General features: G+C 37.3%; 1 protein-coding gene across 1 annotated transcript in view; it reads left to right on the forward strand.

The window, feature by feature from the left end:
- Nucleotides 1-11,471, forward strand: part of cbx5 (chromobox homolog 5 (HP1 alpha homolog, Drosophila)) — an 86,713-nt gene extending 75,242 nt beyond the window's left edge. Inside the window, exon 6 of the mRNA XM_039746701.1 lies at nt 8,442-11,471. Coding sequence (XP_039602635.1) covers nt 8,442-8,580 — 139 coding nt within the window. The 3' untranslated portion in view covers nt 8,581-11,471. The remainder of the gene's footprint in view (nt 1-8,441) is intronic.
- Nucleotides 11,472-12,858: the final 1,387 nt, after the last annotated feature.

The raw sequence follows: 12,858 nt of genomic DNA on the forward strand, positions 1-12,858 counted from the left end.
TTTACTGTTGAGATGACACAGAATTGATGGTAGCGCCGCTCACCTTTTCTTTTTTTTCTGGATGCCCCAAACAATCGGAAAGGGGTTCATCAGAGAAAATGACTACCCCAGCAGTCTAATCCCAGAATATCAGTCTGTCCCTGATGTTTTTTTTTGGCTTTTTAGCTGCCCTTCTTGACACCCACCAAGCCATCCTCCTCAAGTCTTCACCTCCCTCACACTTGCCTGCTGCCATTCCTGAACACTGGTGGTGCTCGCAGCTGAATCAGCTTTAGGAGAAGGTCCTGGCACTTGCTGGACTTTCTTGGCCGCCCTGAAGCCTTCTTTATAACAGCAGTGGGAATGGGTTTTTAAAGATTAAGTTCATTTCCATAGCAAAGATGGACTTTGCAATTAATTGCAATTCATCTGATCACTCTTCATAAGATTCTGGAGTCGATGCAAATTGCCATTATAAAAGCAAACTTTGTGAAAATTAATATTTGTGTCATTCTCAAAACTATTCACCGTACTTCCTGCAAGCTTCAGTCATCCCAGACTCAAACATGGGGAACTAAAAGGTTCAAAATAACAATGTTTAAAATATATATTGAAACAACCTACAAAAGATGGTAACTGTAAAACTCTGGCTAGAAGACAAAAGGCTACAAAGAAGGATTTGCTAACAAAATAGAAAACATTTTGCAACAAAGAGTGAATGGGATATGCATAAAATGGAAATCCAAGGAGAACAAGTCCCAAATACACAGCAAGCAGTGATACCAGGGTAGCCCTGTCTCTTAAGGTACCACTCATAGAACATTAAGTAATGGAACCACAATTAAGCAAACAGTATGTTAAAATGAAAAAACCTAGCAGCAATGACATAAAAACATTAAAAAATTATTATTTTGGTTAATTTGTAAACGCAAGCCAGGGAAAAAAAAACTCTGTCTGTAACGCAACACTAAGGTGATGAATGGTAGAAATGATATGTGATACAGAGCTGCTTTATCTGGAAGTTGGCAGCATAGTCCATAATATTGTCTAGTCTGTTATTAATGAAATAAGTAAATTGCAGACTTTTTTTTTAAATTTGATAACTTTGTTTAGAAATTGGTATTTTACTCTGTTTAAGGACTGGTCTGAGCTCTTCTAAATAGACATGTTTTACAGTGTGAGAAGTGTACTGCTATGTTGTGGGATTTACAATAGATGCCTTGTTTGGTTTGGTTTAAGAGATAATTTTAACCATGGTAAAGGTCACCTCCCCCCTTTCCATACCTCAGTGGGAAGGAGCTTCTTTGTGTGAAACACTCCTCTATATTGCATCTTTGTGCAAAAGACTGTCAGAGTTGACACTGTACACCTACTTGCACACTCGCCACTCACAGCACTCCCTAGCACATACACCATCCTCACAAAGCACTGATGGACAGAAGTCAGTATTACTTAAACACTCAAAATACTATAATATGATGCAATGGCTTTTAATTATACTATAGTTTAGGGCTGCAACTAATGATTATTTTGATAATCGATTAAACTGGCTATTATGTTGCTGATTAATTGATTTACTTGAATTGTTATAAAAAAAATTAATTTGATATTAAACACAAAGTGCATGAAATGAAACTTTTCATCAAATATTTTTGTATAACATTTTGAATTTTTTTTTTTTAAAAGAACAATTGTAGATATTTTAAACAAAACATTTTTTGTATAACATTTATATAATAACGTTGAAAATAAATAGTAATAGAAATAAAGTAGATAGGAACACTGGCTCTGGTAGTGCCACTAACTCACTCACTCACACACACACACACACACACACACACAGTTTCCTTAAAAACTAGGCCTGGGAAAGTTAACATGTTAATTTTTGCCATTAATGTGACCTGTTTAATTGCTGCATCCAGGGCTGGCAATGAGGCAAACACCTTTGCTTTGGTCAAGGTGGCATTTTCTTTCAATTTTATATAAACATTACAAAACAATGATACTGTAAAGATCTAGGCAGAGGCTCAGGGGGTCATGGGGCTAAACCGCTACTGAGCACTGTGCTTGCAGAAGGTGCAGTGCAATATGCTAATGAAACACCTTAGTGGGATGAGGGGCCCCCCAGAAGAAAGGGTGGAATTTGCTGGAAGCAAAGTGCAGCACTGAGGACAGAGAGATGGAGACTATAGTGAGCAGTAGTGGCACGTTTGGGGATGAGAGAGCAGCACGGCATGCAGGAACAGCACAGAGTGACCAATTTAGTAGAGAGTAACAAGAGTCAAAGATTTGTGTGCTTCAGGGTCATGACACTAAAGCGGAAAACGAGTGGTGTTAAGAGTTGATCGAGGTATATGGCAAGTAGAAAAGTTGTGGCAGTTTAGCTAGGAAGCAATCAATAAAAGCTCATCAGTTTCAGACTCTTGAAACGTACTAGTGTTTTTCCTCCCTGACTGATTGTGGGTGGTACAATACAAATAAGTTTGTGTACCTAAAAAAAAAAAATTCAATACCTATCCAGTACCATATTTGTATGCTATCTTTAAAAAATTTTATGAAATGTAATTTCCATGTAAAGGTTTAACATTTCATATTACGCGGTTCACCACAATAAGCCACATGACGATATGGTTCATTTTCTTGATTTATACATACTAACATAGGGGCTGGGGAGTGGGGTTTAATGGCAGCCCTGGTGCAAAAAAGAAAAGTTGTAAAGGCAAAAAGTACACTACTTTTCCCCCCAAATGTTTCTGATCAAATCAGTGTCGTTTCACATTAGTGTTAAATAAGTTACCTTTGAGTGGCACTAAAACCCAAATAATTTTCTAGTACCTCTGTATTTCACTTGCTAGTCTGCAAGGAATTTTGCATTGCTGACTGCCCTAATATAATGACAAAGTTCTGTGTAATGATTATCCCTACCCATTATTCCAGTTTGTAGTATATTGGCTAATTTATGTGTCAGTTTTTAAGTGAGAGAGCTGCTACAGAGATCTTTTTTTCGCATGTTGGCAGCAAAGGTGTAGGTAGAGCAGTGCTTTCCAATTTATTTATTTTTTTTCTCTATGGTGGCACACTTATTGTAACCCAAAAAATCCCAAGGCACACCACGATTCTGTCAACCACAAAAACACTAAAATTATACACATGATAAACTCCTCGAAGGGGTTGTATGGGTTTTTTTATTTTAGCTTTGAATGTCATTTTTGATGCCACCTACATTTGCTGCATTATCTTCAATTAGGAATGGAGGGAAGAAAAATCTGCCCAAATAAAGCCACGGAAAGCTAAAAGTAATTTTGGAAAAGGGGTACCCTTCACTTACCCTTTTGTTTATATTAAAAAGAAAATGTTATGGTATTCCACCACAGAACAGAAGAATCTGTTGCACCATTGTGACTTTTTGATTCTTTAGTAATGTTTGAAATTAGTTTAGCACAATGAACATTTGTTGTCACATGTTGGGGAAATGTCCAGACTATTTTCCTTTTGCAGCAAATTCAAGTGGTTTCATTTGTGTGAGACTCTGTTCTTCCTTTGCTGTGTAATATGTAGAGTACATTTTAACTCAAAGTTCATATCTTTCTGCTTCACCATTCTTCAATTTTGTGTCTGGAAACCTTGCATCACCGCAGATTCTTTGGCACATTTGCTTGCACCCAAGACCCTGTTGCAGCCTACTGCATGTCATTTGCCGTCAGGAGTGTGCTGTTAGATTTTCACATTTTGAAACTGTGTGATCCTGCCACAAAATCTGTTTTACCAGCTAAACTAGGCTTGCTGCAAACAGCACTTGCACATTATCGCATCTTCCTCCATATTGTATAAAAGCTAGTTGAAGTCTGATAGCCAACTAGTCTGAAACGTTTACCTTTCCACCCCGCTCCTATCTTTTGCATCGGAATGAGTAATACGCCTTTCAGTTGCGATTGATATACTGTGGGATTCATTGCTCCATTTTTGCTGAGATTTTGATTTCCTTTGTACACAAGACTGAAAAAAGTTTTCTGCTTGGAAAAGGACTTAAATGTTTCTTTGCAGCCATTTTTTTGTAAACACGTAACATGCTAACGTTATGTTTTTACCAGTGTGTAATGCAACACCATAATTTAGTGGAGAGATTTTGAAAAAGAAAAAAAAAAACGCCCAAATATGATGGCATGTGAAAATCTGAATGTTTACTATCTAACGACTAATTACTTATCATGAAATTCCGTCACATGTGGTAGTGTTTTATTTGCCATACAACTGAAGTAACATTCAGTTTACTGGGATGACGTCAAGTCTTCTCATCTACAAAGCCTGTGACTGTGTGTTTCCCATGCAAATGTTTCTGCATCTCCATTAGGTTCTTGTGCCATACGAGGTCAGACCTACACATATTGCAATTCGCAACTTTTTTTTTTTTCTCCTTATCTGAATTCAGAGGGAGTTGCTCACAAACTCTGTAAGTCTTATGTCACACTGTCCATTCTGCTGCTTGCTTACCGTTATCCTTTTTTTTCCACATGCGTTCACAACTGAATGAAGTAGTGATACAATTGCTTGGCACAATGTATTCATCCCAGTAACGCAATCAACTAATCGATGAAAGAGATTGTTTCTAACGTTTTTTTTACGAGGGACGTTCAAAAAGATACCGCACTTTTACATTTTTTTTGTAAACGGTGTAAGCGGGAGGAGTACTAATTGGGCATTAAAAAGTGGGTATGACGCTGGGAAAATTGCATTGCAAAGGAAGGTGACTGTAGAAAAGTGATACAATTTGTCTCTGAAATTCTTAATATAGTTTAAAAAAAAAAAAAAAGTGCCGAAACTTTGTGAATATCCCTCGTGATATAATCAATTATGATGATTGGTTGTTGCAGTCCTACTATAGTTGTTGCTAGTCTCACAACTTATTGGCAAACAGAAGAGCCATAAGCTATTAAATTAGCTTAATACCATCATGCAAAGCATTTAAATGTTTAGGTATGCTTCCCAGAAGAATTTAGAGCAGCAGCTAAGAAAGACCCAGGCTCTCAGGAGCACAGACTGTCAATATTTATACTCCATTAATTTTCCCTCCTGCTCTTGAAGACAGATTGACAAAAGCTTCTGGTGTAACAATGATTACACTGTCATCGTTTTCTCTCTGAGAGAGTTGAATTGACAGTCTTAAGAAATTATGCTTTTGTGTTCCTTCATTACATGGCTGAAATTGCTGTATCATATTTGTATAGTTATAATAGAGGCAAACAATATTGTAACCGATTTGCCAGAGCCCATTATCTTTTCCTTCATTTAATGCCTTGACATTGCTTCCATCCATATCCCACGGAAGTTTGACTTCTTAATCCCCAAGGAAGTTGAGATCGACTGCTTAAGTTCTTCAGATAAACAAGTGTGTACTCAAGTTATCTCTTTGTGCCTTCAGTCTTTTTAGGTGCTTTTGCCTCCTGCTGCTTATGTCACTTCTTGGTTTATACAAGGTAAAAAAGCCAGACAGCATTGCTTGTTTGTACTGCCCCACAACTCCTCTAGTCAAACATGAATTAGTAGTGCCCAACTGAATGCTTGATGCCAAAAATAAGTGCCCCGTATTTTATCCACATTAACCTTTCTCCTACATATGACAACTTGTCTCTGGAATACAAAAAAAAAATGTAGTAGTGCTAGAAAACATCTACAGGAGAACAACTGGGCTGATTCCAGCACTGGATGGAGTGTGTCATGAGGAAAGATTAAATGAGTTAAACCTTTTCTGTTTAAGGAAAAGGAGACTTAAGAAACCACATGACTGAAGTGTTTAAAATTTTGAAAGGAATTTGTACAGTGGATAGAGACTGTTGTGTAAAATGATGTTAGCAAGAAGACAAGGGCACTTAGGAATACATTTTGTATGTTAGTAAGTTTTTCTTTACATAGGGAACCATAGACACATGAAATAAATTTCCAAGTATACTGTGGTAACAAGTCAGACTTTAGAGATGCACAAAACCTGATGGTATTTTGGTGATATTAGATTGCTGGGCCAAATGGCCTGTTCTTTACAAAAAATGTTTAACGTTCAGAGATCTGGTATCAGCCTTACACACCTACTTGGATCATACAGGCTATGCCATCTAGTGCAGGGATTCCCAAACTTGGTTCTGGGGACCCACTGTGGCTGCAGGTTTTTCTTCCAACGAGATTCATAATCAGTGACAACAATTGATAACACTGATCAAATTAAATTAGCTGGTATTTTTCCTCTTTTCTTATTCTAAATTCAGAAAAGCACCGCAGCATTTAAGACATTTAGAAATATTTCTATTTTTGCTATAGATTTAAATGCTTAACTCTTTTGTTCATTTCATTCTATTTTGCCCTTCCTCTGTGCAGTTTGCTCCCTTCATTGTTTCTGAATAATGACAATTAAAAACGAGCAGACACACACCCAGGCAAACAACACTAAATCATGAAAGGCTGCAACTACATTAGTATGAGACCCACTAATTAGTAAATAATGGATTAAATAAACAGGACACAACAACGACATTTATTTATATAGCACATACAAACAATGTAGCTCAAAGTGCTTTACATGATGAAGAAAGAGAAAAAAAGACAAAATAAATAAGAATTAAAATTAGGCAACACTAATTAACATAGAATAAAAGTAAGGTCTGATGTCCAGGGAGGACACAAAAAAAAAAAACAAAAAAAAAAACTCCAGACTGCTGGAGAAAAAAAAATCTGCAGGGGTTCCAGACCACAAGACCACCCAGCCCCCCTAACATAAATGACCTTAATCAGTTCTCATGGACGAATTTGATGATGACACCTGGAAAACTAGAATGAAAATGAAGATGAAAATGTTAAAAAGAAAGAAAAATACATTTTTCCCATAGAACTGCTTAGTACATTTTAATACTTTTTTTTTTTTTTTTAAAAAACCAAACTTAGTTTTCTAATTTCTATATTGCTCCCAAAACACAGGATCTGGGAAATAACAGTTCACTTAATTAGTGCAGGAGTCCAGTTTAAAACCTAAGCTGGTTGAAACAAAAGCCTGCAGCCATAGTAGATCCTCAAGGCCGTTTGGGAATCCCTGATCTAGTGTGTTGTAGACATAGAAATTATGCTGAAACCTACAAAACATCATCCTCCCATTGAAGTTGGAAATGATGAAGACATTGTTTTACAAAAGTTGAACCAAAAATAAGAACAGTCCCAGAAAGGATGCAAACCACTAACTACAAATACTTGTAATTTGGAAAGAAGTGTTTAAAAATGTTTTTTCTTAGCTGATAGTGGGAATGTGTTAATTTTCTTTTTGGGGTGGGGGCCGCTTTGAACTTCAAGAAATATTTAATGGAATGTTAGTTTGCTAAATATTGACAAACGAGAGGAGACCATTTAGTCCATTAAGCTCTTTTGTATGGCTAATAGCTAGGCTGTCCAAAAATAGTCGGTAGGTTATAATAGGACAGGGATGGCGAACTCCAAGCTTGGAGTGCCGCGGTGACTGCAGGTTTTCATTCTTACCATCTTCTTAATTAGTGACCAATTTTTGCAGAGGATTACTTCTTTTAATTAACTTGACTCAGGCCCCATAGTTGTTTGTTTTTCTTTTAATTAGCAGCCAAACAATAATGAGACACAAAACAAGCCACAACATGACCAGCTCCCCTGTGTCCATCACACAATATCTGAAATTAGAGAGGTGATGGTCTTGGTAAGGTTGATCTCTCAGATCACCAAAACATTTTAATAGTGCTCTTAGAAAGAACAGAAAAACAACAGTTTTCAAAATGTTTGCTATGGCAGAATGAAAGCAGCAACAAGACATGGAATTAAATAACAGGTTTAATTAACAGCAAGAATTGGCTGCTCATTAAAGTGATAGGAGTGAAATTGGTTGGAGTTTGAAGCCCCAGTTTAGCTGGTCATCTGTTAGCTCGTTTCACATCTCATTTCTGCTTGGCTGTCATTTAAATGAAGAAAGGAATCAATTCAGAGGGCTGAACTCTTTTTAACGGGGCTATTAAAGTGATGGGGGGAAAGTTAATTACCAGTGAAAACTGGTCACTGATTAGGAAAAGGGTTAGAATGAAAATCTGCAGCACTCCAGGCCTGGAGTTCGAAACCCCTGTTATAGGTTGATAATGTCAGACTGGAATAGGCATAATCACAGTACGATCCTGTCAGTTTGAAATAAAACAAATGCGATTGGTGATTAAACTTAACATACAGAAGTAGAGTTGCAAGGCATTTGTATATAAAAAAAAAAAAAAAAAAAAGCATGTTGAGTTATGGCTGCTTTTACGGTCATGATAAATTGTTAATGTTGGATTTTCACAGGAAATCTGGACATGTGGGCACCTCAGGTAGTAGGGTGCCTTCTGCGTTAGTACTTGTGTGGAAGGAGCATATTTCAAAAAGGTTTTCTGTGCCGGTGCAGTTTTGGTATAATCTCTTTTCTCTCTGTGTTTTAGGAAGGATTCCGATGAAGCTGACTTGGTTCTGGCAAAAGAGGCCAACGTGAAATGTCCGCAGATTGTCATTGCATTCTATGAGGAGCGGCTGACATGGCACGAGGATGGAAATAAGAAAGACAAAGGGGCAGCTCTGTGAACACCTGAACTTGACAACTGAGGAGGGGAGATGGGGGGGTGGGGGAGGGTTGCAGTCAGGAAGAGAGGGCTGATGGACACAAAGCTGTCAGTCGTCTTGAAGCAACTTTTACAAACATGCTGCCCACATGAAATGTGTGGAACATGCCATCCCACCCACCACCATCCCCAACCCCCCTCTGCAAACCCCCAAGCACTTGGGGCCTTCTCTCTTTTTCTTTTCTGTGTTTTATTTCCTGATCAACCACAGGAAGAACTGGACACTCACCAGCGATGCAATCACTTTTCCCATGACTTGGGCCCAAGGGGACATGATGATCCACCCATTTCTCCAAGGCATTCCCTTCTTTGTGTTCAGCACTGCCTATTTTGGTGACTGCTACTCTACTGCCACCTCCACCAAAAATGTAACAGCCACCCTGTCCGGCAGCATTCAGATCAGGTCTCTTGGTTTGGGAGAACTTTGTTTTCTGTTTGCTGCGTTTTTTATTTTAGCTTTGAACGTCATTTTTGATGCCACCTACATTTGCTGCATTATCTTCAATTAGGAATGGAGGGAAGAAAAATCTGCCCAAATAAAGCCACGGAAAGCTCAAAGTAAATTTGGAAAATGGGTACCCTTAACTTACCCGTTTGTTTATATTAAAAAAAAAAATAAAAAAAAAATGTTGTGGTGGGGCAAGATGCCCTGTTTTTCAGATTAAGGTATAGTTTTTGCTTACAGTAAATTCAGAGAAATGGTGGTATTGGAAGGAGTTGAGCTCTGTTACAGCGTTTCACAGGTCAGTTTGTTTTTGTAATTTGGTCAAAGCGAAGGCTTCACACTTTAAGTGTGTGGACATCTGCTGGACATCTTAACTTTGCTGTATCTAGCAGTGAGTTGGCCAAAGTTGATAAACCAGGTTTCGTTTCTGTTGGTTTGGTTCTCTTTAGTTGCAACAACTTCTTTTTTTTTTTTTTTTAATTTTTTTTAAGACTGAGAGTAAAGAATATAATAAGTTTGACCATGAGGGGAGTGATTTCTCAAAAGTCGACAGATATTTGGGCAGTGTGACTTAGTTACATGTCTCCACTGGATTTACAGACACCCACTATGCGAAGAAGTGGTTGAATGTGCATCCTGTCATGTAACACTGTGGGCTCTGAAGTGCATGCTGAGCTGGAAAAAAAAAAAAATAAAAACCCTGCCAAATTTTCTTGGCAAAGTCTAATAGTAGAGGAAATTTACACTTCTCTGAGACGGTAACAAACAACATCACTGTTTGCATACGTTGGGAGTAGGAATGATCCCAGAGTGCCGATCAATTCCGTCCTTTGTAGTTTTTTTTTTTCAAATCTACTGACTGAGTCGAAATGATGGGGAATAATATATAATGATTGCTGCTTTCACATCTTTTATATTTTAAAAATAAAAGAATAAAAGTTTCAGAAAATGGGTTGGTGGTATTGTGAGGTGAGCGGAGAGAAGAACCATGTCATGCGTATCTACTGATCACTTTACTAGGGTTTGGAACATTCCTTACTACTTCAGTGTAGGATTCATTGTTTAGTGCTGTTCACCTTCAGCCATGTTTTAGTTTTGGAGCTTTTAGTAAGAGTTTTGTTACCTGAACTTTCAGCATACAGGAAGCGTTTATTTTTTGAGTGAAAATGGCGTTGTCCGTAACTTGGAGAAATGAGACTATACAGTGTGTTTGGTTAATTTCGGAGTCCTCATGGTTATCAGGAGTGTACATAGTTAAAGCAGAAATGTTTGTGTGAACTTCTCCAAGTGTATAATAGGGATAAATAACCTTTACTAGAGGGAAGCAATATACTGTGATTGGAGTGGCGGTGGATTGGACAGATTCTGTAGCTGGGGATGCCCAATACCAGAAACACTTCCAGCAGGTACCTAAAATAAGTGTTGATGCTGGTGTTTTTGTTTTAGGCCATGTAATTATTGGAGGCCACATTTTAGCACTGTCCTGTTAAAAGCAGACTGCTGCCACAGCCATTCTTCCCGTGTTTTTGGGTTCTCTTTTTGTACCCAAGGAAACAACGTGACTGTTTGCTTTTGTTAAACTTGTTACAGTTGCTTGTTCAATTAACCATTCTTTACAGAATATTTTATTTCAACATTTCCTTGCCATATTTCTCAAGTGTTGAGGCATGTCCATCGCCCCCTTTTTTTTTAAATCCGATATGAGTAACATACATTGTAATTGAAAGAGATGTATTAGAGATTGGGCATTTTTTTCTTTTCTACTCACTGTTACACTCCATACTTGCTGTTTTCTCCACACCCCCCCTTTTTTGAGTTCCTTGTGTAAAATTTCATCACCAATGCACAGTTTATCAATGAGGAAAGAGAGAAATCTACTCGTACCTCCAGACTGCTGTTGACCTACTGTTATGTGCTGTACTGGCAGATATTGCCCTGAAGAGTGAATGCAACTTCAAAAAAGTTTTATTTTAATGCTGAATTTCTTAAATCAAGACAATTGAATTCTATATAAGCGTCAGGGTGTTGAGCTGGCTTCTGCGTGGCCAAGCGTACCCAGCGAAACAGGGTTTTAGAAACTTTTGATGTTGATTAGTGATCAATGTGCATTTAGCTGTCTGTGACTTAAGTATTTTTTCCCCCCTTCTATTCTTTTTGTTTTATCCTCTTTACTACCCAATTCCCTTTTTCCAAATGCGATCACCTTCTTGACTTTAAGTCTTAAGTATTTGAACGTTTTAAAATATGATGAGCAGTGTTTTGTGTATAAACAAAAAATTTTTAAATCATGCCATTGGAAGTGTTCATGTTTTAAGAGGCTAAAGGAAAATAACTGAAGAGAACCTGCTCTGCACTTTTTATTTTATATGTTCTTGTATCAAATCTAGTAAAGTTAGTTTTCAACATTCTAAGGTGTTGTGTCCTTTTTATTTCTAAACTCATAATAATAGGTGGGGTGGGGATGGGGCAAGCTTTGGCGGGGTGACTTCATTAATGTGTGTTTAGCAGTTGTTTGAGCTTGTATAGTGAGTCAGCCCCTTAAAGTTGATATTGATTTAGTGTCTTTGATTTTTTGATCAACTAAAACTGGCCAAGACTTGTACCGAAAAAACATTTTGTCAAAAACAAAGTTGGGGAACAAATATGGTTTTATTTTTTTGTTAAAGAATGGTTTTAAGTTTTAACAGTCCTTTATGGCAATGTATTATTATGATTTGGATAAATTTATATAATGTGAAGCTGTTTGTAAAAATCTGTGGCATTTTAATTTTGCCTCAAATACAGAAAACTTTTCTCATGCTTTTATAATATGATTTTTTTTATTTTAAATAGAGCCATCTACAAGATTGTCTTTCTGGAGTGTTCCACTTGTTAAAGCTGCACCAAAAAAATGAATCTGGTGAGTATTGCGAGCAAGTGGCAGCTTGTTAATGTTTCCACATTTTGGATGGGGAGAATGCCCCTTTTTTTCCCCCTTACTGTATCATTTTTTTTTTTTTTTTTGTCTGACTTTCTTGCTTCACAGGGAGATACTAAGGAGCGCAGACACTGAGAGTCTTCTCATGCAGAGCATACCAGGAGTAAAGAGCAAGACACCACCCTTTGGTATCACAATTTTTCTTCTATGTGCAAGAGTTTTTTTTTCCTCCTGGCTATGCTTTCTCTTGGCCTCTGGGTCATAACTTCTGTACACAGTAGACCTAAAAGAGCTGTACGTAGTGGTATACAATGGGGTATCACAGTATTAGTGAGAATAGTCCAAATAGTACTACAATTAGTATACATTTAAGTGTCATTATTCTAATCTACAGTAGTTCTCAATGTGTATTTAAAAAAAAAACAAAAAAAAAACTTTATGCTAAATTTAACTTGAACCAGTTTATATCTATGTATTAATAGAATAGGGTATTGTACCTTGTTAGCCATTATGAATGTAGTGAGAAGTCAAGTAAAATGACACCTTTTATTGTCATCTTGCCTGAAGAAGGGGCCTGAGTTGCCTCGAATGTTTGCATATTGTAATCTTTTTTTAGTTAGCCAATAAAATGTAATTTTGCTTGAGTTCTCACTACATTAATAGAAAGAAAAAAAAAATTAATTTGAGCTACCACTATTTTTTTTTTTTAATCTGTTAGCGTACACTGAAATGAATCAACTCCTTTTCCATCAGACTAACTCAGGCTCCAAACTACTGAAATTGGCCTAGTAGCTCGTCTCGTGCCTTTTCTCTGTTGCTTATGTACAGTGGCATGTGGGTCGCCTTGCTTAAAATGTCAGTTCTTGTAAAGAGTTCAG

Source organism: Polypterus senegalus, chromosome 3, assembly GCF_016835505.1.
Source record: "Polypterus senegalus isolate Bchr_013 chromosome 3, ASM1683550v1, whole genome shotgun sequence".
NCBI lineage: Eukaryota > Metazoa > Chordata > Cladistia > Polypteriformes > Polypteridae > Polypterus > Polypterus senegalus.